The following is a 25897-nucleotide window of genomic DNA, read 5'->3' on the forward strand; positions in this document are numbered from 1 at the left end:
TGTTTCCTGTTTCTTTTGTCTGAGGACGCTGGGGACGCTGGCGTTACATAGGACTGTAGACTACCTGGGTGTCTTTGTTCTTTCTGAATGAGGTACGGTGGGTGGTATGAAGAAGGTAGCAGCCCGTCTGGGCTATGGATGCTACTGGACTGCACTTGAATCAGACCACGGATAGGTGGATGTATTGTTCTTGCTACCGATGTGCCATCTTGTGTATCTGCTAAAAGAGAAAGCTACAGTAGTCGTTGACCTGTTTATACTGAGCAGCAGCTGTCCTACCTAACTGAGTGATGGGTACAGCGGACGTCAGCATGCTTCGAGTCGCTTGGCATTTTAGATAAGCTCTAGCTATGACTACTTTCCACAGGTGCAACAAGTGCAGGGCGTCGTTGGCTGGTTGCCAAGGCCAGGAAGGATGCACGCACCCTGTAGGGCTCGCCGGGGACTGGCCCGCTGCATGCCTGCATGCATGCCGAGACCATTTGTCCTACCCCTCAACAAATGAACGATATATAGCACTGTACTGTATGTACTGCAGGGCCAGTACAGTGATTGATAGAGGCAAACATGCGATATGTAAAGAATATTGAGTTCATTCCATTCCAGTCGGCGCTCAGTGATATCAGCGACTACCTTCATAGTTGAGCGAAATCCAAAAGTGCCATCCGCCCAATGCTTTTCCCTTGCCAATATCCCGTCTAATCAATCCGTACATAAAAGTCCCACCATAGCCCAACACAAATAGAAAAAAAAAACATCTCACAAGTGATAGAATCACGCATTATAACAATAATCCAACCCTGGATCTGAGGGTCGGTACGCTCGTCGGTATATGATAATCAAAACACACATAACAAAAACCTGCGGCGATCGGCGGCCAGCGCACACCACAGGCTGAAGACACAAAGAAGTAACGAACTACCCTCTACCGAGAGAAGCGCTTGAAGGCCATGGTGGCAGCCAAGCCGGTGGCCAGGATAGCTCCACCCATAGTGAATGCCTGGAGGGCGGCGTTCAGCATCTGGCGCCTGTTGCGGGAGCGGCAGCGCTTGAAGAAGTCGGCCATGTCGTTGCCGCGGGGGAAGGGGGTGTCAGGCACCTCCTCGCCCAGGAATTCACAGAGCGGGCCCCAGCCCTCGCCAATCTGGTACTCGAGCAGTCTCTCCGGGGGGACCAGGCTGCGGACCTCCTCCACGTGGTCGAGGTACACCTGCTTGCCCTGGTTGGGGAAGTCGCCCCGGAAGAAGGTCTGGAAGAACTTGTTGAGCATGGGGTAGTACATGCTGGCGGCCCAGCTGAAGTTTGAGACGAATCGGTGCTCGGGATCCGACACACGCCACCAAACGGTCTTCATCACGGAACTGTAGCATGACAGATTAGCGGGGTGCCCGGCTGGAAGGTGGGATGGAATGGAACGTACGCGTGCCAAGACTCGACCTCACGGGTGGTCAGAATGACCTTGGCGTTAGGGTAGGCCTCAATCAGCTCCTTAGCAAAGGCGCAGGCAGGCCAGTCGCAGACGGCCTGGCAGTCACCCAGAAGCTGATCCCACTCCTTTCTACCGAACTCGCCCACGCCGTCGTACTTGGCGCTCAGAGCATCGTGCCACATCAAGCAGTCTGGCGGGTTCTCCATGCTGGCGGACATCATGTGGTAGGTCTTCATGTAGCCAAGGCGCTCAAGGGCCTTGCGGAGGGCTGTGGGAAGGTGCAAAGTTAGTGGCGCCGGTCATTGACTGTGTGGCTTGTGGAATGACACGTACAAGCTGTTCCGGTTCTTCCCACACCCAGGGCAAGCACCTTCATCGGCACCGTCCGGTGGCACTGCCGTCTATCGATGCATGTATCCTCGGTGAAGATGTCGGTCCATGGCTGAGGAGCCAGGTTGTCGGAGTGAACCAAAGACATGGTTGAGTAGGAGAAATCTGAATCAGAATGTGTTTATAAAGAGTTGAAGTCTAGGGCACGATAAGCCACGGCAAAATATTGAAGGCCTCGGCGGCGGCGATGGTAGTGATTGTAACGAGAGTCTTTGATATGAACAAGACCGGAGTGAAACAAGGAAAGAAGCGTCTTGCAAGACAGGTCAGACCGGACAAATAAAGATAAGATCACACGAGATGGAGCTGAGAAGGGAGAGAAGAAAGTCGATGTTGAACTGGCGATGGCAGGACATTAAAAGGAGAGTGCGGGTAGATCAACGCGCATCCAGACCCAACAGTCAACTTGCAATGGACTCGTCGTATGTGGTGGAGGATAAGAAGCAGAAAGCCTACTAGTGCCGATGCGGCAATCAATTACTCCCAGATCCACTCGAGAGAAGTCAGAAAGAGGAAATTCACTGCTTCTCGAATAGATGACGAGCAGATTGTGAGTGGTTGACGGCAATCTGTCTTCTCCATTTTTAGATTGATTTCGTAACAGAAAAATTGACCCTCTTTTTTTTTTTTTTTAAGGTTCGTAAGGGCAACGTAAGAAAAAGAAAAAGGAAAAGGAAAAGGAAAAGGAAAAGAAAAAAAGGTACGCGTGGGAACCATTGTTCCAGTGCAAGCCATCAATCGAGCTATCTACTCCGTACTCGTACTCGGTAGGATGAGGTAACTGCTGTATTTGCAATACAGCCTACTGTTACACCCTCGTCTACACCCCCGTCCAGCCATGACGGCTAAGACCTTGAATGGAATTCTATTGTTCTTTCCATTGTTGTTCCCCCCGTTCCCCACTCACGTTCTGGATCGTCTCTGCCTCTTCAAAACAGCTTTCCCCCCAAATGAAGGGGGAGGAGAGAGTGCGACAATCAGCGGAAAATATTGTCCGCTATTGCAGTATGATGATAGACATACATACGAAAGATCCGACACATAACCAGAATAAAAAAGCATACATATGATACAGATCCAAAAGCAACAGTTCGAGACAAGCAGGCACAGATCACGCAGAGCCAGACGTCACCGGCTGACGTTCTCTCGTCCTGCCCCCCTCACCATCCTTTTTCCTCCCTCGATACAAAGCAAAGATAGTCAGGGGTCGGCGGTTTGAGCTGCTCGCCTACTTGACCAGCCATGGTCCGCAGTTACTCCGTCGCCAAGAGTTCAACGACCTCTGTGCCATTCAGAAGCGAGGGCAGGGGGACGGATATCCAAGGAAGTGTAGCCGCAAGTGCCAATTCTCCTGGTGGGGCACATGTTGTTCCAGCAATGCAACTGTGAGTCTGTGACAGAAATTTGAAAACCAATAAACGGTTTCATGGACCAAGAAACTGGAGAAGTGCCAAGCCTCGCTGCCGCGAACCCAGCAGATCGGCCGCGTAGCCCCTCGTTTCGCTGATCGCTGGAACAGCAGTCTCATGCTTCACTTGGCCATCAGCGCCCTGTCGCCGGCGCGAGAGAGTCTGGAAGCTCTGTCCTCCTCAGTCGGGCCGTGCCCTTGCGCCCGTTGATTGGTGGTCCTGCCGCAGGCGACGCGTACATTTCTCCGTCATGCAAAAAAGTCATGATGGATAAACGGGATCCACGCCGTCGAATCCATACGTTGCCAACCCCCTTGTCGTCATCATCACCAAGCAACAACAAACAATCTGTAAAGATTCGGTCTAGTCTCCGCGCCATACCGCAGTAAATCGCACTGTTGAAAGGTATACGGGCGAAGTCCGAAGTGCTGAAACGTCTTCGATCTTGATTTCCCCCACATCCAGCAGGGTTCTGTAAAGGGGAACCCTGCATTGCTATTCAGGGCATTCGACTAGGACGGTCGGGCCACGAGTTGAAAGGGACTTCACTCGCAGTCTCTCTGGATGTGCCATGGAGACTTTGAGGGACGATCGAAGAGTCGTTGTCCACCGCCTGATGAAAACAAATGTTCCGCAAATACTCGTACGTGGTACATGGAGAACTTCTAAAAATGCTGGAGTAGATCAGCGAGCTTCACGAATCACACCGGTCCGATCATTTCCTTTTCGTAGTCTTAAGAGTGCAGGTGCAGTAAAATCCTCAGTTGCTGTTCCTGCACCACAAACGTCTGGCGGCATACCAACAGCATGCGAAGCATTCACCGAATTAGGACACCGCAACATAACTTGCCGGGCAGTTGTACCTTCGGCCATATTCATCGTGCAATGCCCATGTCTATGGCTGCTGCTACTCAGGCTGTCACTCGCAGCATCTCGACCACTTCGAGTTCAGCCATGAACTGTACCTTCCAGGGTCAACGATAGCCACTCCTCGGAGACCACAATTTCTCCGCCTAACGGCCTCTTCCAGCGGAGTCCTGCTCCTCCGTGCGGTTGAATCAGACGCTTAATCCACTTTGCCTTCGTCTTCATGGCGAAACCACAGCTGGCGTTGATAAGCCTTTGAGCTATCGATCGTCCTCCACAGGACCCGTGCACCAAAGGATTGCGACTGCTCCAACGAGACCACATCTGGAAGCACTGGATCAGTGGCAGACTTCCCCCCTTGTTGCTATGGTTAAACCATGTCCACGCCTGTCTAATTTGCTGAAACTCAAGGGTTGCCATATAAATGCATCCTGGTAATCGGACCACGTACCGGTTCCAGAAGGCCACAATTAATCACAGCGTATTTCGACCGGCTCGACAACCTTGTTACACCGACGTTGCTGCTAGACCGTGACTCTATCAAGGACCGTGACATAGTCCATGACTCCATGTAATAGAACCACTTGAACTTGATCAAAGTCAAACACACTTACACACGATGGAGTCTGCGTCAGTGGCTGCTGGTTGGTGATGGGAACCCGCTAGTCGGCCTAGCGGCATAGAAGAAGGTTGCATCCACACTTGCTCAGGCCCAGACGATCCTAGATCCATTCATGATTCGAGTTTCCTGTCTTACGGCCACAAGCAGCAAGCTCTATTGCCACGCATCAAGCTCGAGAGTTGTAAATTTCACGCTTCGGATTCTGGTTTCAATCTCACATTTCCGCTGTAACTTTGGATCCAGAAAAGTTAGCCGTCGGCTAAAACTTCCCCAGCCATGACTAATGCACCACCAGAACTGCCTTCCATCAGATAAGGTAAATTTCAGGAGAAGTTTTTGATCGTAGCTTTCCTCCTCTTCACCGAAGATAGACATTTGTTTCCAAGTCGTGTGAATCTGTTTCTTCAACTCAGCCTCTCCATCTCCTTGCGCATATCTCTGTATCCTTCCAAACAAGTAACCAAGGCCGATGTGGCGTGACGTCTCGTGCTCTCGGAGGTCGAGGACTATCGATTTCTGCAGAAGTGGAGTCGAGCCCCAGTCTGATAGTCACCCGCCCAGTGGATTCATCCACCTATCAATCAACCCAGCTGCAATCTATCCCGAATGAATCGTCGTAAGCCCCCCATCACACTGGTCTGTATCAGCCTACGTGTCAGGGGGTGCCGGTCACGGCTTGGCAAGGCGGTTGAACCGGGAGAGAAGCACGATGGGGGGCGGGAGGGGGTCAATCCATGGAAAGACCATCGGCTCAAATTTCTATCCGCGTGGTCGGGATACGTAACGGCTCAGGGTCAAGCCTATCACGGCTGCAGGACGAAGCGAGAGCCAAATGAGCGGGAAAGTATGATTGTTGAGCACGCTCGTACAATTGATGAGGATCATCCTTGGCGAGTGCAGTACCTGCTACGGAGGACGGGCCGGCGTTTGATCATCATCGAACGAAGGAGACGGACGGGACAATCGTGTGGCAAGTTGGCAACTGAGGCGAGGTACAGTAGGCTGTGTTCGTTACCGTGTTTGTATTGCATTGTTGAGGGCGATGCGTGCCATGATCGCCGTCTCCGCGAAGGTCGTCACTCGTATAGGAAGGTAGAATAGCCCACTTAATGGGTCTACTTCTAGGTCGTCAGACCCATAGTTGGCGGAGCGTGTGCTAGGTCAATTCGGATCATCATCAAGGGTGGAAAAGAGCTCGTGAAGACATGTGACAGGAAGAAGGGACGAGGGTGTGAAGTTCCGACAAGGAAGGCCGGCTCTGTTGTCAGGTGTGCCATGCTACACTTGTGGTAGAAGACCTGATTCGAAGGACAATCATAATGAAGTTTGGGGCAGCGTTTCCAGTTTGATGCTGCATCAAGTCGAACAAAATCAAAATTAAGTCTATCATGCCTGAAGGGTAGGGCTCATTAAGTATACCTTGCCAAGAGCATGTCACCATCGCCGGGGAGTTGCTCGCAATCGATCCCCACGATCACCTCATTTGAAAAACAGTAAGCTGAACCCCCTTTTCGCTTTAAGTTGAAAGCGCTGGTGCCGTCAAATGAATTGAAGCGAACCTGCCCTTGGATCTGAGACAATCAGATAAGCTTAATTGCGCCGCTGGCATGGTGCAGTGAGTGGTCCGGTGTCAGCTGTGAGATGTCTCGGATGATCCGCCTGTCGAGCATCACGGCAGTCATTCTCGGCTGTTGAAACCCCAGGCAGCAACCATTCAACTGACCTCGCCAATTTTGACCTCGTTTTTTTCAATCATGCAGGTCTGAACCCTGAAAGCTCCGCTGGGGACCCTGAAAATGGCCCTGAAACTGGTTACGAAGATAAAAGGAACACACTAAGGGCGCTTGCATGTACTGCATATGTTGAATCGGCCACAAAACACAAGACATGCCTTTTGCGTAGGGAATTAGAATTTGTACATTAGATACCGCCCTGAGGAAGTTTCAGACGAGCGCTAGAGGTATGTAGCAGTGCAGGAGGGAAAAAAAACCCCGCATAAAAAGAACCAAATCCAAGAAAGCCCTAACTCCTGTGATGACCATAGCCCGTGGTCATATATGCAACTGAAGCCAAATCGAAGCCGCACAGGCATGGAGCAAGATTTCATCTGCCTCCGCACCTCTTGCAGTCCACCCTTCTCGATACTGCTTTCTTCTCATTCCAGTTTGTCCAAGTGTTCCAGCCTCGTGAGCACAACCTGCTTGCTCGTCTCCTCAATTTCACCCGCAAGGAACACCTCGTCCAGAATAGCATATACCTGTATGAGACTCCGTTAGCCGCGTGTGGTTCTCCGACGAGCCAAAGGCACGACCGCTTCCACCAGCTTGCCCTCCCTCCATCCCAGGTCCAACCCCTAAACTATAGCTGACACCGCACGCACGCACCTTGTAGAAGTTGAACACCAAATCTAGCTCACAGACGTTTCCGAAGAATTGGTCCAGAACCTCGACGAAAAAGTGGATAGCCTCCAGGTAGGCCAACTCATTATCAGTTGCGTCGACGCAGGCACAGAAGAACAACCCCGCATATCGCCGGTATACGATCTTCGTACTCCGCTTAAATTCAACAAAGTTCGACTGGTATTTCTGGTCTCTCGGAGCTACCAAGCGATGGACCTGCATTCGGCAATGGTTGGTAAGTTATCGCTCAAGGGCCGCTACGTGGGATGCGGGGGGCAAGCTGCCATGACAATCCGATATGACGTACCTCGCCTTTCAGCTTGACCTTCTCTTCGTCCTGCAGTAAGTATTTCAGTAAATGATCCAGTACAGCCGCCACAGAGTTCAGGAGACTTACGCTGTACGGAGCGTACCATTTGGCAAGCCGCGTCTTCCCCCTGTTCGGTCTCCTGTCAGCGCCTGAGTTCAGTTGGGTTAGGGATATTAGCTGGGCGCTTACTGGCGATTCTGGACAAGGATAAATGATAGGACCATCCTGTCTAGTTTGATAAGTGGATGTCCTCCGGAAAGAATGAAATGATGCTGCAGCTTAAGCTGTTACATCTATCTGTCTCCGCTTGCGTCCCCGAGGAAGTGCGGGACGGACTCAATATTGCCAGGTCTCACCGCCTCAGATTGGAGATCAATTTGAGGCTGACAATGCGAACTTCATAAGCTGATTCTTGTCTAGGTTTTGAGAAATCCATTGTTCTGACATACAACTCCTACATAATACAGTCTCCCATATGTTGCTTCGAGATATGGGCAATTAATGCCCTTGTGAGCCTGGTTACCCCTGCTTAGTAAAACAAAGAATCGGACTTAGCGCCATCTGCATTATTGCTCCGGTCACCAATTGGACCGATACCTCACCACTCTTCACCTGCATATCCACCCTGTGAAACCGCGCATTGCGCGCTGCATCTCGCTTGCTCACCTTAATATGAGCTTGCATTCTCACCTTCCTGGGATGCTGCACCCTCGTTCCACTCATCAGAACCATTAAAAGCGCATTGTCTTCTCGCCACACAACCATTACCGTCGCAGAACACCCTCGGCTACCCATCCCGCAGTTTCCTCCCTTCCAACCATGCCTGTTTACATGCTCTACGGCTTCCGCTGGCCTCGCGCCGGCTTCACGGGGATTCGCGTCTACGTGGTCTTGCACAATCTCGAGGACGCCACCGCCGAGTATATCCAGCAGCCAGCCACCACCGAGCTTCTTCTCGAATCGTTCCAGAAGACAGAGTCCAGCATTGTCGAGCGCTTGCCGGAGATGCGCTTCATCGAGCAATACGACCCCGAAGACACGAGTGATGCGGCTGTCAGCAAGCCTTTCGCCTACGTCGCAGCGAAAGTTATCTCTATCCCCGAAGCTGGAGTCCCTTGCTCCGAAACAAGCTGGACGCCTGAGGATCTCTTCAGCAAGTCGCCGTTGGATACCGCCGCCGAAGAGGCGATCACGGAGATGCGCGACAAGTATGCTGCGGGTGAGCGGATCGGTTGGTATATTGTCTACAATGGCGATCCCGAGAGATGGTTTCCTCTGTCAGATGAGGAAGAAGATAGTATGGACGACGACGAGGGTTCTTACGGGAATGGCGAAGAGTATGATAGCGATCAGACGCCACCAGCGACGCCTTCATCAGCAACGGTACGTTTCGCACTAAAGTTATTTTGCTGGGTGCCATGACCCCTAACGATGTTTGTGTTATGCAGGTACGACTCCCACAGCGGCTTACAAGATTTTTTGGTCGGAAAGCGGCCTAATGACTGTACTGCGAGAGGTGATTCTTAACGTCTTACGCTTGACGATCCACTATCGACTTGATCTCCATCACAAAGCTGGCTTTGGGTGTGTTCGGAAACCTCGGTTCGGATGGCTCACTTGTTTTTATTCAGCGCGATAAATGTCTATTTCGTTCAACATCATTCGTTACACGGCAGCAGTACCTCACATGGTACCGTAGCCTCCTTTTTGCCAAGCGGCATCGAAGGTCGCCTGGTCCACAGCGAATTGTTTGATGTAATCCTTCTCCAGATCATGTGCCCTCTTGCCAAGCAGGACCAAACTGTGAAGAGGTCGGCCCATGTCAACTTCTGCCAGCTCCTTGAGAGTACCGGCAACCAACTTCTGGTCAGGGGCTCCAACACGAGCGGCACCAACAGCCAGACTGTCCGCAGTCCAGACTTCCTCCTGGCGCTCCTCCTCCGTCTCGAGCATCTGACTGGCGCACTGCGCAACTGTCATGAAGCGCGGAGGCTCGTAGATCAGACGTCCACGGGCCATGTTCTCGAGGGATTGCTCCTTGACCTTGATGTCCAACAGGACGAGTGTGTGAAGACCCAGTCCAGCATTCTCCTTGACACGGTCGTAGTAGGACGAGGGCTTCCAGGTCTCAGTGAAGAAGACCATGCTGACGGTCTGTCCGAAGTTGTACAGCTGCAGGCCGGTGCAGCCAATACCGGACATAATCGATGCGTTAGGGATGACCTTGGACTCGATGCCTAATTCACGGGCGCGTAGGACTAGATCGGTGTGTGTCGTAGCACTAGTAGCTGGCTGTCAATCCCCATGCAATCTCCCCATCAACCAACATATGAAGGTGAAAACACATACCCGAAGGGGTCGCCCACAACCAGGAAAGCGACATCGACTTTGTCGGCTTCAGCGAGGATGTCATCGCTACCAGTCTCGACCAATTCGCGGTCCGCTACAATAACAGGACGTCCATAGAAAGCTTCCTACTGGAATGAGTCACTCCCAGTCAGCCACCTCTGCACCAAATATGCTAGAAGTATGATCGCGCAGAGGCACCCACTAGTTTCTCCTTCTCCACGAGGAGGATGCTTGTGTACGCTTCGAGGTAAACGCGCTCGGCCTTCTTGACCACCTCCAGACCTCTGACAGTAATGTCAGTCTCATCGGCAAGGCCGAGTCCCACTAGATAAAGCATTTTGATCGCGCAATGGAGTGAATTTGCTCTTCAGAGAAAGTTGATTGCGGCGTAAAAGTTTCCCTTATCACCCCGCCAAATGCGGTGGAACGCGGAGAAACTAATGATCCGGATATATGAATGGGGGAAGCACGCGCGTGTCAGGTGACGTGCCTGCGTCCTCCGCGGGATGTCCTGGGGCTCTGCCTATTAGGGAACGCACTATTCATCAGCCTCTAGATTGTTGGAGTCTGAGATCATCCGTTCGCTGTATATTTTCAGTGCGGTCTGTCTGGGAATACCAGGCAACCTGCTCTCGATTCTTCGCGAAGATGTCTACAGATCGGACCCCAAAGTATCGTCAAGAGATCCAGCAGGTAAGCGTGTCAGTTAGCACCATTGGATTCGCTCAATTAATTGAACTGCACATCTCCATGCTGCACATCTGCACTTCATGCTTGTATCGCTTGTCCCAGACTGTGTCCCCTCTTGGATCTAGGTTGCACATATCTTGGTTGCTATCAAGTTCATTCACAGCAGCCCATACCAACTGTTGTTGGTCCGAACTACTATATTCACTTGCATCAGTCTGCCAAAATTATGCCGAGATCATTCACTCTATCTTTCCTGGCTCACCTCTGCTTTGAATTATTTGTTCATCATGATTGCTCTCAAGTCAATGTCACTGTTCCTGACAGTATCGCTTCACACATCCTTCCCATCTCTATTTGTACCCTATTTCCTCTTCCGGACTTATCAATACTTCAACCCTCAGCATGTTTGCTCTCTCAGGAGGATTCCCACCTGGCTCAGAGTATGAACCAGAGGATGCGGACGTCGAAAGCGAAGAACAGTTTAAGGAGCGATTGACTAACACTTGGCGCCAGATGATGTTCGTCTCTGGGGAAACTGCCGAACCCTCGGTTGAAACGACTACTCTCATCGAGGAGATTGTTCGTCAACAAGTTGTCGAAATTGTACGATACCTTCGTCGCTTCCTTTATCCTGTGAATGACACTAAATTCCCTACTAGCTTGCTCGAAGCACCGCTCTGGCAACCCGCCGCGGTGTGCGCTCTATCTCCACAGATGATCTGATCTTCTTGATCCGGCACGATAAGGCCAAAGTGTCTCGCCTGAAAACCTTCCTCTCATGGAAGGATGTTCGTAAGAACGTCAAAGACTCGGACGACAAGGGCGGCGCCGATGCGGCCGACTTCGCCGCCGCCGACGACCCCATCGCTGGAGGCGTCGTGGCTGGACCTCAGGATGTCGCGTCGAAGCCAAAGAACAAGCGTGCCCGCGTCGGCCTCGCTTGGGATGTGAACAGCTTCTATTCCGTGCAGGTTCCCGAGCGCGAGGATGAAGAAGACGAGGAAGAGGAGGAGCAGAACTACGCCACCCTGCAGCGCCTTGCCGCTGCCGACGAACGCACCAAGCACATGACGAGGGAAGAATATGTGTTCTGGTCGGAATGCCGTCAGGCGTCCTTCACCTACCGCAAGAGCAAGCGTTTCCGGGAGTGGGCCGGGTTCGGAATCGTCACCGAGTCGAAACCTAACGATGATATTGTCGACATCCTCGGGTTCCTGACCTTCGAGATAGTGCAAACGCTGACCGAGGAGGCCCTCAAGGTCAAGGAACGGGAGGATCGAGAGAAGAACCGTCGTGGCGGCGCAGATAATGGCGAGGATTCCAAGAAACGTAAGCGCGAGACCGGACTCTTCGACCCCCCTGAGGAGGGCCGCACCCCTGTCGAACCCAAGCATATCCGCGAAGCCTATCGCAAATTGCAGGCGACGCCCAATAAGAACATCGCCATGCTGCTACACAACGGTCGTGTGCCGGCCCGGATGCCTTTACGATTGGTGAGTCGTGTCTGGACCTTTCTTCTATGCAACGCTAACGGCGAGAATAGATTTGATGGGGTTATTTTGTTATACGGCGTCTATTGGAGTCCAAGCTAGTGATACCCTCAACACGCGCTCCTACATATTATGAGGACCGGCCTCTTTGATATTATATGGTGTGATAGCATTGTAATGATTGGTTTACTTTCGTTCTGCACCAAGCCCTATTTGCATACGCCCCGCGTATCTGGATTTTCTTCCTTTGGATAATGTCTTTCATTTGCATATTAATACAAATATGATACTAGTGACATGCTACTTAGCACATGTGTCATCAGGGTCATGAAATCATAGGGTAATTCACTCGTCCACGGCTTGCGCGATTCAGCGAAAAATGAACAGCGACAATTTACTCGTTCGCGTGCGTGCGGCGCCCTATCATTCCGCATTAGTATCCATCTTACAATCATTACAAGAGGGAGAAAAGGCAAAAGAACTTACACTCCTCCAGCTCCGCTCGCGACAGTTCGCGGATGCTGTTGATAGCCGGCACGTTCCCGGTGGCCACGCTCTTGACGGTCTCGACGGCGCGGGTGAGCATCCCCTTGCGAGCCAGCGCATAGTGGGCGGTCACCGCCTCGAGCTTGATGACGCCGATGCGGGGGTCCTCCGGGCCACCGTCGTGCACGCCATCCCCCAAATCGCCCAGCCAGGCCTGCAGGGCGGGCGAGTAGTACTTCTTGACGGTGTCGCGGTCGGAGATGATGGTGGCGGTGCCGGAGATCGAGGCCCAGGAGCCGCTGAGCGGGTCCAGGAAGGACATGTTGACCTCCCTGGGGTGGGTGGTCAGGTCCATCGTCTTGTGCGAGAAGAGGTTCGTGTGGAAGATCAGGTCGATGCCGCCGTGCTCCTGTGCATTCACAAGATGAATTTAGCTTTGATAGAGGGACTGGGGGGGGATGTTGTTCGAGAGGCGTACCTTTCCGGCGAGCGCCATGCAGCGGGATGTGAGGAGCTCATCTTCTGAGGACTTGGTGGTGAGCATGCCGAACTTGGAGTCACTGATGAACGTGACGAGGTCTTCGACCTTCTGGGGCAGAGGGGGGTCCTCGTGCGACTTGGCTGTGTAGGGGTCGAGGGGCTTGTTGCCGGCCGCGGTGTTGGTGGTGCTGGACATTTTGGTGGTGGTTGTGATTGTGGGTTATGTATGATCTGTGATCTGTGATACGGGTGTGTTTGATTGAGCGATTCTGATGTTCTTGAGATGGTAATAATTGGAGAAAGTTGAAGGAGCTGCGAGATGGGAGATGTATTTATTAGATGTGATCGATTGCCAAGGCTGGCGTAGATGTGACGTCAATGGGTGTCATTGCTTGCGTTACTCTATCGCCAGTTGATCGTCGATGAATGCGATCGCGCTAGACGGGGGAGTTGATGTCAACTGCTCTGATGATCGATCGATTCGAGGCAAACTAGAGGCAGCCTGTGTATGTAGATTTGGTAAGAGAAGTTGCCTTTTCCGCAATCGCTACTTTAAGCATAAACAGTTATCGTCGGCGGTCCTGCGGCCCTGATAGTAGCCAGGCTGCTCACCGCCCGCCACAGCCATGTTGTTACTATAGTTCCGCGATAAAATAGCCTCACGTAGCCTGATTTCAGCAGTTATTCATATCCTCAACAGATATGCCGGTCATCGATGGCGGATATCAGCCTGTGCAGAGAACCGGTAGTCATCACGTCGCAAGGGTCCGGACACCCGCATTGGTCCGCCTGAACAACATCCTGCTGACTGGTAACTCACAAGCGGTATACTATATCACCCGACTGACGTGACAAGTTGGCCTTCTCTGGACAGGGCATAGACACCAAGAATGACTCAGGTCGACAATTAGTTTCTGATTGTCTTAGATATTGGATACATATTCCCCTAAACATCTCATTGACGGTATCGCTGCGCTGCAATATACAGCCAAAATGCTGCAGTGGCTACTTCCCCGCCTGCAACTCCCCGATTTCTCCTGGTCAGATCATCATAGAGCAACAACAGTGCCAAGCGATCAACTTCCACCCATCAGTCGCGTAACTCACCCACGTGTCCGTCAATTCTGGGGCATCATCCACACACGCCTCCGACGGTTCTCCCGATCCTATTGCAGCTGGGTCGGGATCGCCTACGATAATCAAATCGCCCAGCTCCCGTTCCGGCTTATTCTCAAGTGATCGGATGGTACCCGCTTCGAGGAAGTGTTGGCGAAGCAAATCGCCAGGCGAGCCGGCGTCCCTGTGGCAAAAGGTCATCTGCTATGGCGAGCATGCTGATAGTCCGCATGCCCCGATTTCGATTCTGATGACGCGGGTTCCTGGCAAGGAATTTATAGTTGGTGGCTGCCTCAATGATTAATCTTCGCGAATTGCTGCATACCAACAATGAATTGCATTTGGGCAGGCAGGATATGGACTTTGCCCTAGTCAGACAAACAAACCAGACAAGACTGGCCAAAATCAAGCAGCCGGGCTTGTTGCACAAGCATGGGTAACGAGCACAATCAAGTCTCAAAGGTAGACAACCGTGCGAGGCCATGAATCATAGACATGGCTTGAGTATGCAGATAACAGATTTATTGCTTAAAGGGTTGGTCCATGGTAGTTCGCTGTGAATCTCACCATTGGCCCAAAATGATCTCTCTACGTGTACGCTGACATATTGAGATTTAGACCGGTCTGGCAGAGGGGCCTCTGTGTGAGGTTACGTCTGAGTCCCCCATGAGCCGCAAAATTTCCTGCTCCCGTGTTTCAGGTAGACCATTCATGCAACGAGCCCAGGCTCCAGGGCTTCCTAAGACACGTCGGCGTGGTGCAAGGCGCAATAACATTGTTCGTGATCATCCGTTGGGGGCCATTCGACAACGCCTCGAAGCAGAGATCATTCGACCGCCGATCATATTTGTGCCACGAGATGGGAAGACTCTGTAGGTGGGGTTCCCTCGTTGCTACCATGTGGTAGATATCCACTCCGCTGTTCTGCCCAGAGACCCCGTAGAGCTGACCACCAGTATGATCAGCTCCTGGAGCGTTCGGATGAAGGACTGTACTCTTCTATTCTCTTCCATAGCCCCAGGCACGTTAAATTGCCTGCGATAGTTGCATTTCCAGAGGCTGCAAAGACCGTGTCGCCTCACGACAACGATATCTCTGTTCCACCTGGTGAGGTAAAATGGGTATCTCATGATAAGCTGTCCGTGATATGACCTGGACGCTTGAACACAAGACCATAAGGCCTATCAACCGCAGTCAAGACGAGCGGATTAGAGGGATTTTCAGCCCCCGCGAGTTCTTCTGGAAGGAGTATCTGATGTCAGACATTGCCACATGGCGATGCTCGTAGAAACTTCGCAAGTATTGTTGGATTCTTTGAAGTCAGTTGGATGGGAAATTGGATGCGAACGAGGCCTGGGGGCGAAAGTTGTGTTGTTTGAAGGATTGTGTCGGGAGGACAGGCGGAGATGCGCAACAACAACTCCCCTCGCTTCTCCCCTTCCTCTTTCTGACAACCTCCCCTCTGTTTCTTACCGCCAGACACTTATCTTCCATCACTAACTGGGCTATAGATATGAGCTCAATTATCAAGTCTAAGGTATGACGGTCTGCATATAACATGCTCTTTTGCTAATTGCTTCCAGTCGTGTTGTATGAAGGAATGCCTTGCAGACTCTGACACGATTTGGCCCCAACGCCATTACGAACTAGTCTCTTCAGGCTCGCGATGAGAGCTCAAAGACTGCGATGCTCCCTTTCTCGAGCTCACTGCCACATTCGTTCATAGCGGGCACCCGTTCAACAAGGACAAGCAGCCTATCATAATGCAATTTATTCGCTATTCGCGGGGCCTGTGTCCCAGCGGGTCAGTTGATCGTTCCCGCCGAGTCATAGCCAGGTACTAGGTTACTTGGCTTACCAGCTTTCGATGGCTCCTGTGGAACTTGTAGCCCCCGTTCAAACATTACGGACCCAAGATCTGTGCTGAGATGGGAGAAAGCTGAGAACAAGGAGTGCGTACTGGGCGGGCTCGGCTCCGGCGAGGGATCCCGTCTGGGGGAGGCGACGTATATCACCTCCTGCAGGTCCCCGTCAATTTAATATAGCCTATTTGTTTTCGGTCCTCCTGAATCTTCGGTGACGATCCTACATCATGGCCCTACCTGCTATGCCTCACTATAGACAAGATCCTTACCCACCGCAATACTCAGATATTCCTATTTCTCTCGGCCACACGCCCTACGGTAACCCCTACGCTTCGAAGTCTTCCGACAGTCTCGGATCACGATCGACATTATACTTCCTCCCGAATGACATACTCGAAGATCACATCGACGACGTGGCAGGCCAAACCCAACACAACCACATCAACAAGATGCCTGGCAAGCACATTGACAACAAGCTTCTTCTGGCAGGATTGGAGACGAATTGGGACTCTTCCGACCGCTTGGCCGTGCCGAGTCTGAGCATTCCCAAAGTCGGCATGTACGATCGACCACCACTCAGTCCATGCCCTTCATATACCTCGCGAGCAAGTCCCACGATGAGCTCATCCTCTACGACCGAATGGAAGTATAACAAGCCGCTTCCCCCGGTTCCCAACCCGCAAGAGAAACATATCCATGCCTCATACCAGTCAGGCTCGCCCGTGGGTGAGTCTCTGCCGCTCTACAGCTCGCGACCTCAGACACCTCGACCTATGACTCCAGGCTCCATGCCATCGCGATCGACAACGCCACAGCCATCAATGGCACCTCGACCTCTTACTCCTCGATCAGTGACCCCTCAGCCCTTGAACCCACGCCCCATGACCCCTCAGCCGTCACTGGCCAGGCCGATGACTCCGCAACCATTAAACATGCGACCTATGACTCCCCAGCCACTGAACACTCGGCCCATGACCCCTCAGCTTTCGACGGGCCGACCGATGACCCCCCAGCCGTTGACTCCGCGGTCTTTCACACCGCGACCTAACGATCAACGTTCACTGAATCCAGAATTCTCTTTAGCCGCCGCTGCGGCGTTGGACGCATTTCCGAACGAACCTTCATGGCCACAGCAGGTTGATGCCCCACCATCAATGGGCCTTTTCCCTCCATACCATTCTGAGAAGGGCCTCTTTCCTCCGTACAACCCGAATACTAGCGCACCAGCTCAAAATCGGTCGGACGGGCCCTCAAAGCAACCATCGAAGAAGTCTACGGAGCAAAGGCTATCCGCTAAAGACGACGGTGAGGAGAAGCCTATATGGCGAACGCTCAAAGCGGGAGTACGACGCGTCCTCACCACTAAAGCTTCATCTTCAAATTTGAAGAAACCCAAGTCTCAGAATGATCGGCGAGCATCCATCATCGTTCGTATGTCCACGAATCCGCAACAGCCACAAGAGTCAGGAGATCAGCAACATGATTGGATGCAAAATGTCGAGAAACAGGACGAAGAGCGATATCAAGATGCGGTCAGCCGTATGAAGAATGTGCTTGCCAGCTTATTAGAAGATGGCTATTCAATGGACGCGATTCTTCAAGCCGAAGCGAACCAAAAGTTTCTCCGGTCCCTCTTCTTGAGAGTCCAAAATGACCCCCTTCTTGGCTTGGACGTTGCTCCACCAGCACCACCAAGTCGATGTGCATCTCCTGCACCTCTTCAGCTCAGTCCTTCTTTCCTTCCTGGTTCTCCCCGCCTCAATGTTCACAGCCATTCCCATTCTTATCCTCCCAGCTCACCAGCTCTCCCCCCACCTCCTCACTTGAATACCCATACTTACTCCCATTCTGTTCCCCCTCCGTCGCCAGCGCCTACCAGTCCTCTACCTCCATTACCTTTCTCTCAGACTCATCCTCCCCCTACCCCTGCTTCTCCCGCTCCTACCTCCAAGACCCGCAAGACCGGCGCCGAGGACGAAGACGCTTGGGAGTATGTTGGCTACGAAGATGACGCCACGATGCAGGACGACAGTCCATCAATACACGTCTTCAACCTCGGCGACAATGAATCGGACACCTCCAGCATCTACCCACGCTATACAAAAATGATGGCAGAGATTGAGGACGACCTAAGCAAAGCATTCCCGCCCACCCGCTGGAGTCTGACCAAGCCCGGCCTAGAAGACATGACCCTCCAAATCCTCCTCCAGATCGACGATCTGGACGACCTCTTCGCCTTCGCCCAGGTCAACCGCGCCACATACCAAGTCTTCAAGCGCCACGAACTGCCCCTGATGCAGAACACCATCCGCCTCAGATCACCCGCCGCCTGGGAACACCGCCAGATGAGCGACATCAACTCGCAGGAATCCTCCTCGGAGGAAGAACCCTTCACGGCCGCGATCTACTACCGCCACTACACCCGCGACCATCGCACGCTCGCCACGCTGAAGGGCCTGATGATGACCCACTGCCGAGCCGTGATGCGCACGGCCTCCTACACGGCGCTCTCGCGGCCGGCCAGCCCCGCGGCCCGCAAGATCGACAACGCGATCTGGCGCGTCTGGACCTTCTGCCACCTCTTCGGCATGCAGACGGGCCGCGACCACGACATTGACGGCCAAGTCAGCTGGCTGCGCGGCGAGGTGCGCTCCCCGTTCCAGCCCTGCCCGGACCCCAACGACGTCTGCAGCATCCTGTTCGACCCGCCGCCGGGCTTCGGCGAGGGCAACAACCCCGGCGGTCTCTCCGTGACCGATATGCAAGACATGGACGAGGTCTGGACCTGCCTCAAATACATGTTCGGCTTCCTGCGCGGCGAGACCGAGCGCGCCCGCCGCTTCGGCGTCTTCACCAATGCTACGAGTAGTAGCGGCGAGGGTGACAGCGGCAGCGGCAGCGCCTCGTCTCCTCCTCCCCCCGACACCGACAAAAGGAATCAGGGCATGATCATGCTGCACGAGTGGATCTACTACCTTATGACTCTGGGCCCGGAGGCGGTCGTCGAGCTCGCCCCCCTGGGCCCGGATACCCATGCCGAGACGACGTTCCAGCGCGCCATGTCGCGCGGGTGGACGACGTGGTCGGCGCCCCGGCCCGGCGCGACGCGCAGTGCTTTCTTGACTGATGCGTTGGGCCGGGTGTCTGGTGGATTGCGGCGGTTGGAGGAGTTGCAAAGGGAACTGTGGTATAATTATTTGTGAACCGTGTGGATGGGTGAGTAATGTAGGTTATTTGGGAAGCTGCGGCGGTGTTCCGGGTAGTGAGCGAGATTTTCTGTCTTCTCTGTCTCTTTTCCTCCTTCGAGCATGTATTTATAGAATGGAAGGGTTTAGTGAATGGAATGAGTGCTGGCCTTGATTTTCAGCACAGGTTTTGTGTTGACATGAGTCACTTTAAACCTTGTCATTCATATGCCATTGAAACCCTCCCCAATAACGAAGATCTTCCAATCTAGCCTGCCTGTCGGCGTGACGTAGCTATAACAAGCGAAATAACGGCCACTGGCTTTCAAATGGAAACCGACGGATTCATCTCCATGGTACCCCTCGCAGACCACTATCCCATAACCCCTAAACCCCAGCCTGACCCAAGCCCATACTCACAATCACGGCTCCGCTTTGAACACGACCCGAAGCAAAACCGCACCCCCCGCCACCAAGCCCATCAGTGTCGGCAGCTCCCAGATTGAAACAGTTTCCTTTCCACTCGAAGTCGCCGACATGTCTCCATGTTTGATCATGGTTCGAATGATGGGATAATACCACCAGGACCACGAGTACGCAATCCAGAGCACTACCCAGACGAAGCCGACGCAGCGTTGCCAGAGCAGAGGGACCGCAGCACCACCGCCACCACCGCGGGTTGCAGTGGGGGTGGCATCAGCATTGACGTCTTCATTTTTCTGTTTCTGTTCATCTTCGAGCCGCACCGGGGTGCGAGACCGCCGCGCCACCGCCGCGCGCCACACAGACTGCACTGCATCCTCAAACATGATGGCGACGGCTTGCGACAGGAAGAACAGTATTGAGCCAAAGTACCCGCCCTCTACCCCGGCGATGGTATTGCCAATCATGTGCATGATCATGGAGAGACTGAAGACGATGAAGACGTTGACGTAGCGCTCGACGAGGGAGGGCCGAGGTAATTTGAGAATGCGGGTGGTGACGCAATTTGAAAAGCTGCTGAAGGGCCAGCGGAGGTATTGGTGCCAGAATTTGCTGAGAGGGTACCATTAGGGTTTAGATACAAGAATATACTCGGATATTCGAAGAGAAGAGGCAAGGAAGAGTCAGGGAAAGGTATAACATTCGGGTCTTTCAAATAGAATGGAGACCTACCCCCAAAAACCACGGCACGTGTAGGAATCGGCAAGACTCCCAAATAATGGCGGCCACTGAGACACAGAGTGGTCACCCGTGCCGACGAAGAGGATAGCCGTGCCGCGGTACATCATATCCAGGAACAGATAGGAAGGGATCAACCCGATGATGTAGGTGCATGCCAGTCGGCCGGGCCATTGGTCCAGTCGATATGAGAACTCCTGTCCGGGGCTGTAGAACGATTGGTCGGGGTGGAGAAGCGGGTGCCTGAGGAGACGAAGGAAGAGGCCCTGCCAGATGATGATGGCGAGCTGGCGGACGACGTACTGCGTGCGTCCGGGAGGAGGGTCGGTCTGCATCACGGCTGGAAAAGGAGGGATGTTCTTGGGCTGCCATGGTGTGCCAATGCCCCGGATGGTGAGCAGGAGCTGGAAGGCGGCCTTGGACCGGTTTGGCAGTGTGGTCAGGTCGACGTTGGAGATATAAAGGAGATTCATCAGTTGGATGAGGAAGGTGAAGGAGTGGCCGCCGGTCCGCATCTTGAACATAAAAGTCGACGCACTGAGGCTATTGAGCACCCCCTCGAGGTAGGCCAGGTAAACCATCGAGGGAAAACAGATCCATCGCAGGAAGGAGCCCTTGGGTGTCCGAGTGAGCAGTGTGATCATAATCAAATTCTGCAGAGCCATGACCACGCCGCAGCAAAGATCCGCTGAGATCGCCATTTTGGTTCGGTTGCCTGGACTCTGATCGGCCCTGGTGCAAGCCGGGCTCTCGGAGACGCCTGGGGCATGATATATCTAGCTTGGTCCCTTGCTCGAAGGACAAGCATTATGGGACTGTTGCCGTTTGGGGTTTCAATGCAGCGAACTGTGCAACACGAGGAAGTAGCAACCCAAGCAGACACTGTCAGCTCGTCAGTCCACAGCAGCAGCGAAAGCCCAATAGGATGCCAACAAGCAGGGAGCCCACGAGAAGAATGCTTCTTGTGTGCTACCTTACCTCTGGGTCCACAACCCTGGTGTCGAGCGATATCAACGTCCCTGTTTTGAGCCATGAGGAGAATTCGGATTAGAGCTGATGGCAATCGATCTGACGCAGGAACAGCTGATCGCGATAGCAAAGCCCACATTTGTACATGGAAGCTGAGATGAGAGTTGGGTTGAATAAACTCTAGAGTTTAGTGCAGACCAGTCCAGATGGAGCCTCGCTTCATGACTGGATGAGAGTCATGCCATTGTGTATTCATGTCCTTGTGCCACGATGGATGCATGGAGCTCAGAGCGAGTGCTTTGGCTGCATACGCCGATTCTCTCCTGCTGCGGACAGCCCTATTAGTGGTTGGTAAGAAGAAGCATATCTCGAGGTAGGGAGCAACAGGTGACTGCCGCCAGATCGAGCTAGTGCTCGGGCTATCTTCACCCCGATGTTACTCGGGTCGATTTTGCCCCGAGTGTTCATTCGCCCCTTGGATCTTCCGCTTCACCTCCTACCAAGAGAATATCTCGTGGTGTAATCAGCTACGAAGCACGCTTGTATGACATTATGAACTGATGAGAAGGTATGAATTATGAAATCTCGTAAATTCGTATCCTGGAAATTGTTTTACATGAACCAGTCATGGCTACGTGCAACCAAAGCTTAGAACTTCAATGACCCGTCACCGTAGCGAGTCACTCCACAGTCTCATGCACTTAAGCAAAAGGAGCATCAGTCAGGCGGAAGTGCACCGCCTTGATCTGAGTGTAGTTCTCCAGGGCGTACGAGCCAAGCTCGCGACCAATACCGGACTCCTTGAAACCACCAAACGGCACTTGAGTGTCAAGCATGTTGTAGCTGTTGACCCAGACGGTACTATTTTCATGGTCAGTATTTGTTCGGTCGAAACTACAAGCAAGATCATGGATACATACCCAGCACGCATCTGGTTGGCCACGCGGAGGGCGGTGTTGATATCCTTGGTGTGAATACCAGCGGCAAGACCTGCAGGCGTTTATCAGTATAGGAGTACAAAATCTAGCAAGTTGAAGACTTACCGTAGGAAGTGTTGTTGCCAATCTTGATGGCATCCTCGACGTCCTTGAACTTCTGAACGGTGATGACGGGACCGAAGATCTCCTCCTGGACAATCTTCATGTCCTCGGTCACATCAGTGAAGACAGTGGGCTGGATGAAGTAACCCTCCTTGCCGTGGCGCTCACCACCAACGGCAACGGTAGCACCGGCCTGCTTGCCGTGGTCGATGTACTCCATGATGCGATCGAACTGAAGCTTGGAGACCTGGGGACCCTGGAAGGTGTCCTTCTCAAAGGGGTTGCCGACCTTGTTCTGGGCGCTACGCTCCTTCAGGCGGGCGACGAACTTGTCGTAGATACCCTCCTGGACCAAGAGACGGGAACCGGCGCAGCAGCACTGACCGTGATTGTAGAAGATACCGAAGTTGGCCCAGGTGATGGCGTTGTCAATGTCAGCGTCGTTGAAGACGATGTTGGGGGACTTGCCACCCAGCTCGAGAGTCACCTTCTTCAGGTTACTCTTGGCAGCGGCCTGCATGATGGTGCGGCCAACCAGGGTAGAACCAGTGAAGGCAACCTTGTCAATGTCCATGTGGCTGGAAATGGCGGCACCGGCCACACGACCGAAACCGGAGATGACGTTGACGACACCAGCGGGGATGCCCGCCTCAAGTACCAACTTAGCGGCATAGAGGGCAGACAGGGGGGTCTGTTCTGCCGACTTGAGGACGACGGTGTTACCGGTGGCCAGAGCGGGGCCGATCTTCCAAGACCACATGAGGAGAGGAAAGTTCCAGGGGATGATCTGACCGCAAACACCAATGGGCTCGTGGCGGGTGTAGGCGAAGGTCTCGTTGTTTGTGTCAATGGTCTGACCGTGGATCTTGTCGGCCCAGCCACCATAGTAGCGCAAGCACTTGGCAGCGGCGCCAATATCCCCCTTGGCCATGGAGATCGACTTGCCGTTGTCCAGGGCCTCGATGGCGGTCAGGATGTCAGCATCGCGCTCGAACAGGTCAGCTAGCTTGGTCAGGAAGCGGCCGCGGTCGTGAGGAGTGACTTGACTCCAGGAGCCCTCGAAGGCCTTGCGGGCAGCCGCAACGGCAATGTCGACATCCTTCTCCGTAGCTTCGTGAACGGAAACAATTGGCTTCTCGTTGGTGGGGTTGATGGTCTCGAAGGTCTTGCCTTCGACACCCTTGACCCACTCGTTGTTGATGAACCTGATCGTAAAGCAGATGGTTAGTGATGGGGATGAAGCATGAGAACGAGTCCACAAGAGGGAGACACATACAAGCCCAGAGGCTGTTCGTACTTGGCGAGAGGAGTCTCGATGGTGGTGAAAAGATCAGCCATGGTGTGAAATTAAGATGATTAAGGAGGGAAAGGAGAGGAGAGATGAGAGGAGAAGAGGGAGGAAGAGGAAGAAAAACTGAGGGGAGGGGGAGGGGAAGCTCCAGTGTTAAATAAAGTAACGAACATGGTGAACCATAGCTAGGATCGCCGAGGTGGGGACGGAGGAAACGGAGGAACATTCAGAGGGAAAATGATGGAGGGGGGGAAAGATGTCGCCGAAGAGGGGGTGGAGGAGGCGAAGCTCTCCCAGTACGGTTAATGCAGTGCAGTACCTAGTACTCAGTATGTAACAGAACAGCACAAAGGCTTTTAGTATTGCTCATCGCTGTTTCGTCGACCGAACCGGGGAGTCCAGAGGGGATTACTTCATGGCCCACGCCTTGCGCGCCCCGCTTTGCTCCGTTACTGAACGTTACTGAACCTCTCGCTGGCTGCTTTGCCAGTTCCGTGGGTGGGTTCTTTCAGATCGTGCGGGGTTTCCGCAGCAGATTCTCATCTCGCCCACCCTCCATCTCATCCCCCTCGGTAACTTAAACAGTTCTATACTAACCCATCTACTGGCAAGGTACCAGGTTACTGAGTACAACATCTTCTGTTTGTTTCTTATTTTTTATCCTTCTGACTTGTCTATCAGAGAATTCCCGAAAGAGACCGGCTTACCCACTCCATCCTCCCCTGCAGCTTATTCTTATTCAGTGCTGTCACTAGACTAAAAGCCATAGTGGCGCGGAATCTCCCCGCTTAGCCTCGGTGGTGGTGGGGATCTCATCCTCTCGTCCCCTCAACAACCAGTCAATGAGACTCAATGCGGTATAACTCGCGCTTGCTCACTAAATTAGTCCGCCATTCTTTACCCCGGGGCAACCCCTCCGTCAGCCAGTTGCAGCTTTCTGGACTAAACTCGACTATTGCCCCAATCCTGCAGGAGATCAACCTGGCCCAATATTGGTTTGAATGAGCAAGCAGATCAGCCGGATCATGGGAACTTATACTCACTCAATCCTCCTCTGCCAATGGATGACGAAGGTGCCCCCGAAGGATTGAAAGAAATGAGACATGAACCAATGCCAAGCGGGCTACGGCGACCAAACCAAGCAGGCCAACCATGGACTCGAACTCACTCAAACTGACACACCAAGAGGCTTGGCTTCCTGTCGGCCGAGTTCCAGAACCCAACCACGTGCCGCGTCTTCACCACCACTTTATGTATTCCGTACTCCGTACTCCGTCCCTACATGATCCTCAGTAGATTAAGAGATAGGGACCCTCTACGTGGCTCTGAGCAAGAGTACAGAGTAGACAACTAGGTACTACTCTGATCCACCTAGAGATAAGCTATCGAGAACTCCCCAAGCACTAAAATGTCTCGTCATCCGGCTCGTATTGAAGATCAGAGCTTGCCACTGCTAGCCCCTCCTTCCCCCACTTACCGTGCATACGTAGAATGATTCTGGTCTATCCTATCCCCTCCACTCCATGATCACGCACAATCCGGATGTTTAGTAATGGGACTGGTCACGGGACGGGCTTTTCCCCGGACCGACCCCTCGGTATCTTTCTCCCGGTGCCCCGATCGCTGCCTCGGGTTGATTCATCCCGGGCCTGTTGTCCCTGGCTAGGCGTGGTTCAAGAATGGCCGATGGTTTCCATTCTCATCTCATGGTCTTGCGAGCAACAAGAGCGATGGATGGGTGATCGAGTACCGAGCACGCTCTGCCACTCTTTCTCGCTGTTGTTCAAGATATGATGCCTTGGGCCGTTGAAGGTATTCAGCGCGAGCTCATCTCTTGACCTTAATTCCACAGTCTCCACTCACCATGTGACAACACTTGAGCTACAGCGGCCCTGGTTGCAATAAGAGGACTCGATGCACAGTGACGGGCTTCTTATCTGAACAGAGCAATCTGGTTTTCTTGTCACTTGTTATTATCCATCTTGTCTGAAATCCAGAACTTGTACCGTCAAATGTGGACCGTACCTTGTTTTCGATTGCAATTCGACATGATGCAATGACTTCAACTGACATCCTGCATCCGCAAATAACTGCTTCAGCAATATGACTTGAATACCAATAGGTATCTTTGTGTCAGATTGTACAAAATGAGCAAGCAGCATATGAAATATCGTCACAAGTCATCGAGCGGCATTCATGCCGGAAGACTCGAACAATTCCGTGGCAGATGCAAATCCCTGTCGTGCCAGTAAGAGGGCGGCGCGGCTGACGGAGTTGCACCACACCTCCGCGCATTCCTTCGAAGCATCTCCATCCCCCTTTGTCTCTGCAACCATCCCACCTTCGACT

The 25897-nt window shown here is 52.9% G+C and overlaps 9 protein-coding genes across 9 annotated transcripts; 3 read left to right on the forward strand and 6 right to left on the reverse strand.

The window, feature by feature from the left end:
- Positions 1 to 925: 925 nt before the first annotated feature.
- Positions 926 to 1907, reverse strand: ASPACDRAFT_49103 (sulfotransferase family protein; the record flags this gene model as incomplete). The annotated part of the gene is made up of 3 exons (XM_020202206.1): positions 926 to 1361; positions 1421 to 1697; positions 1763 to 1907. The coding sequence occupies 3 exons, from the start codon at positions 1905 to 1907 to the stop codon at positions 926 to 928; spliced, it is 858 nt and encodes a 285-aa protein (XP_020061034.1).
- Positions 1908 to 6618: 4711 nt separating this feature from the next.
- ASPACDRAFT_74272 (AP-2 complex subunit sigma) lies at positions 6619 to 7678 on the reverse strand. The gene is made up of 5 exons (XM_020204166.1): positions 7616 to 7678; positions 7514 to 7553; positions 7424 to 7453; positions 7102 to 7332; positions 6619 to 6974 (listed from the first exon to the last, which is right to left on the reverse strand). Exons 1-5 carry the CDS (start codon positions 7648 to 7650, stop codon positions 6873 to 6875), a joined length of 438 nt encoding a protein of 145 aa, XP_020061035.1. The 5' UTR covers positions 7651 to 7678; the 3' UTR covers positions 6619 to 6872.
- Positions 7679 to 8245: 567 nt separating this feature from the next.
- ASPACDRAFT_56148 (uncharacterized protein) lies at positions 8246 to 8925 on the forward strand (the record flags this gene model as incomplete). Its single annotated transcript, XM_020203094.1, has 2 exons — positions 8246 to 8809; positions 8875 to 8925. The coding sequence occupies 2 exons, from the start codon at positions 8246 to 8248 to the stop codon at positions 8923 to 8925; spliced, it is 615 nt and encodes a 204-aa protein (XP_020061036.1).
- Positions 8926 to 9109: 184 nt separating this feature from the next.
- Positions 9110 to 10112, reverse strand: dph5 (diphthine synthase; the record flags this gene model as incomplete). The annotated part of the gene is made up of 3 exons (XM_020200425.1): positions 9110 to 9707; positions 9776 to 9900; positions 9978 to 10112. 3 exons carry the CDS (start codon positions 10110 to 10112, stop codon positions 9110 to 9112), a joined length of 858 nt encoding a protein of 285 aa, XP_020061037.1.
- Positions 10113 to 10867: 755 nt separating this feature from the next.
- Positions 10868 to 12057, forward strand: ASPACDRAFT_56150 (transcriptional regulator SPT3; the record flags this gene model as incomplete). Its single annotated transcript, XM_020203095.1, has 2 exons — positions 10868 to 11068; positions 11125 to 12057. The coding sequence occupies 2 exons, from the start codon at positions 10868 to 10870 to the stop codon at positions 12055 to 12057; spliced, it is 1134 nt and encodes a 377-aa protein (XP_020061038.1).
- A 292-nt stretch (positions 12058 to 12349) lies between these two features.
- On the reverse strand, positions 12350 to 13454 carry ASPACDRAFT_1851664 (blue light-inducible protein Bli-3; the record flags this gene model as incomplete). Its single annotated transcript, XM_020197209.1, has 3 exons — positions 12920 to 13454; positions 12442 to 12850; positions 12350 to 12375 (listed from the first exon to the last, which is right to left on the reverse strand). The coding sequence occupies exons 1-3, from the start codon at positions 13115 to 13117 to the stop codon at positions 12350 to 12352; spliced, it is 633 nt and encodes a 210-aa protein (XP_020061039.1). The 5' UTR covers positions 13118 to 13454.
- Positions 13455 to 16351: 2897 nt separating this feature from the next.
- Positions 16352 to 19105, forward strand: ASPACDRAFT_21355 (uncharacterized protein; the record flags this gene model as incomplete). Its single annotated transcript, XM_020199021.1, has 2 exons — positions 16352 to 17630; positions 17772 to 19105. 2 exons carry the CDS (start codon positions 16352 to 16354, stop codon positions 19103 to 19105), a joined length of 2613 nt encoding a protein of 870 aa, XP_020061040.1.
- A 404-nt stretch (positions 19106 to 19509) lies between these two features.
- On the reverse strand, positions 19510 to 20949 carry ASPACDRAFT_38260 (wax synthase family protein; the record flags this gene model as incomplete). Its single annotated transcript, XM_020200426.1, has 2 exons — positions 19510 to 20122; positions 20243 to 20949. The coding sequence occupies 2 exons, from the start codon at positions 20947 to 20949 to the stop codon at positions 19510 to 19512; spliced, it is 1320 nt and encodes a 439-aa protein (XP_020061041.1).
- An 871-nt stretch (positions 20950 to 21820) lies between these two features.
- ASPACDRAFT_109485 (aldehyde dehydrogenase family protein) lies at positions 21821 to 23639 on the reverse strand. The gene is made up of 4 exons (XM_020195394.1): positions 23534 to 23639; positions 22261 to 23462; positions 22138 to 22207; positions 21821 to 22078 (listed from the first exon to the last, which is right to left on the reverse strand). The coding sequence occupies exons 1-4, from the start codon at positions 23593 to 23595 to the stop codon at positions 21919 to 21921; spliced, it is 1494 nt and encodes a 497-aa protein (XP_020061042.1). The 5' UTR covers positions 23596 to 23639; the 3' UTR covers positions 21821 to 21918.
- Between the last annotated feature and the right edge of the window lie 2258 nt (positions 23640 to 25897).

Source organism: Aspergillus aculeatus (assembly GCF_001890905.1).
Source record: "Aspergillus aculeatus ATCC 16872 unplaced genomic scaffold ASPACscaffold_1, whole genome shotgun sequence".
In the NCBI taxonomy this organism is placed as follows: Eukaryota; Fungi; Ascomycota; class Eurotiomycetes; order Eurotiales; family Aspergillaceae; genus Aspergillus; species Aspergillus aculeatus.

Bases quoted from the DNA above. Each gene is read 5' to 3' on its own strand.
- ASPACDRAFT_74272 (XM_020204166.1), bottom strand. From the start codon at position 7,650: ATGGTCCTATCATTTATCCTTGTCCAGAATCGCCA. The intron at 7,454-7,513 runs GTAAGTCTCCTG...TACTTACTGCAG, and splicing joins AATGGTACGCTCCGTACAGC to GACGAAGAGAAGGTCAAGCT. The intron at 7,333-7,423 runs GTACGTCATATC...TGCCGAATGCAG, and splicing joins AGGTCAAGCTGAAAGGCGAG to GTCCATCGCTTGGTAGCTCC.
- ASPACDRAFT_109485 (XM_020195394.1), bottom strand. From the start codon at position 23,595: ATGGCTGATCTTTTCACCACCATCGAGACTCCTCTCGCCAAGTACGAA. The intron at 22,208-22,260 runs GTAAGTCTTCAA...AAACGCCTGCAG, and splicing joins TGGCAACAACACTTCCTACG to GTCTTGCCGCTGGTATTCAC. The intron at 22,079-22,137 runs GTATGTATCCAT...CCATGAAAATAG, and splicing joins GCCAACCAGATGCGTGCTGG to TACCGTCTGGGTCAACAGCT.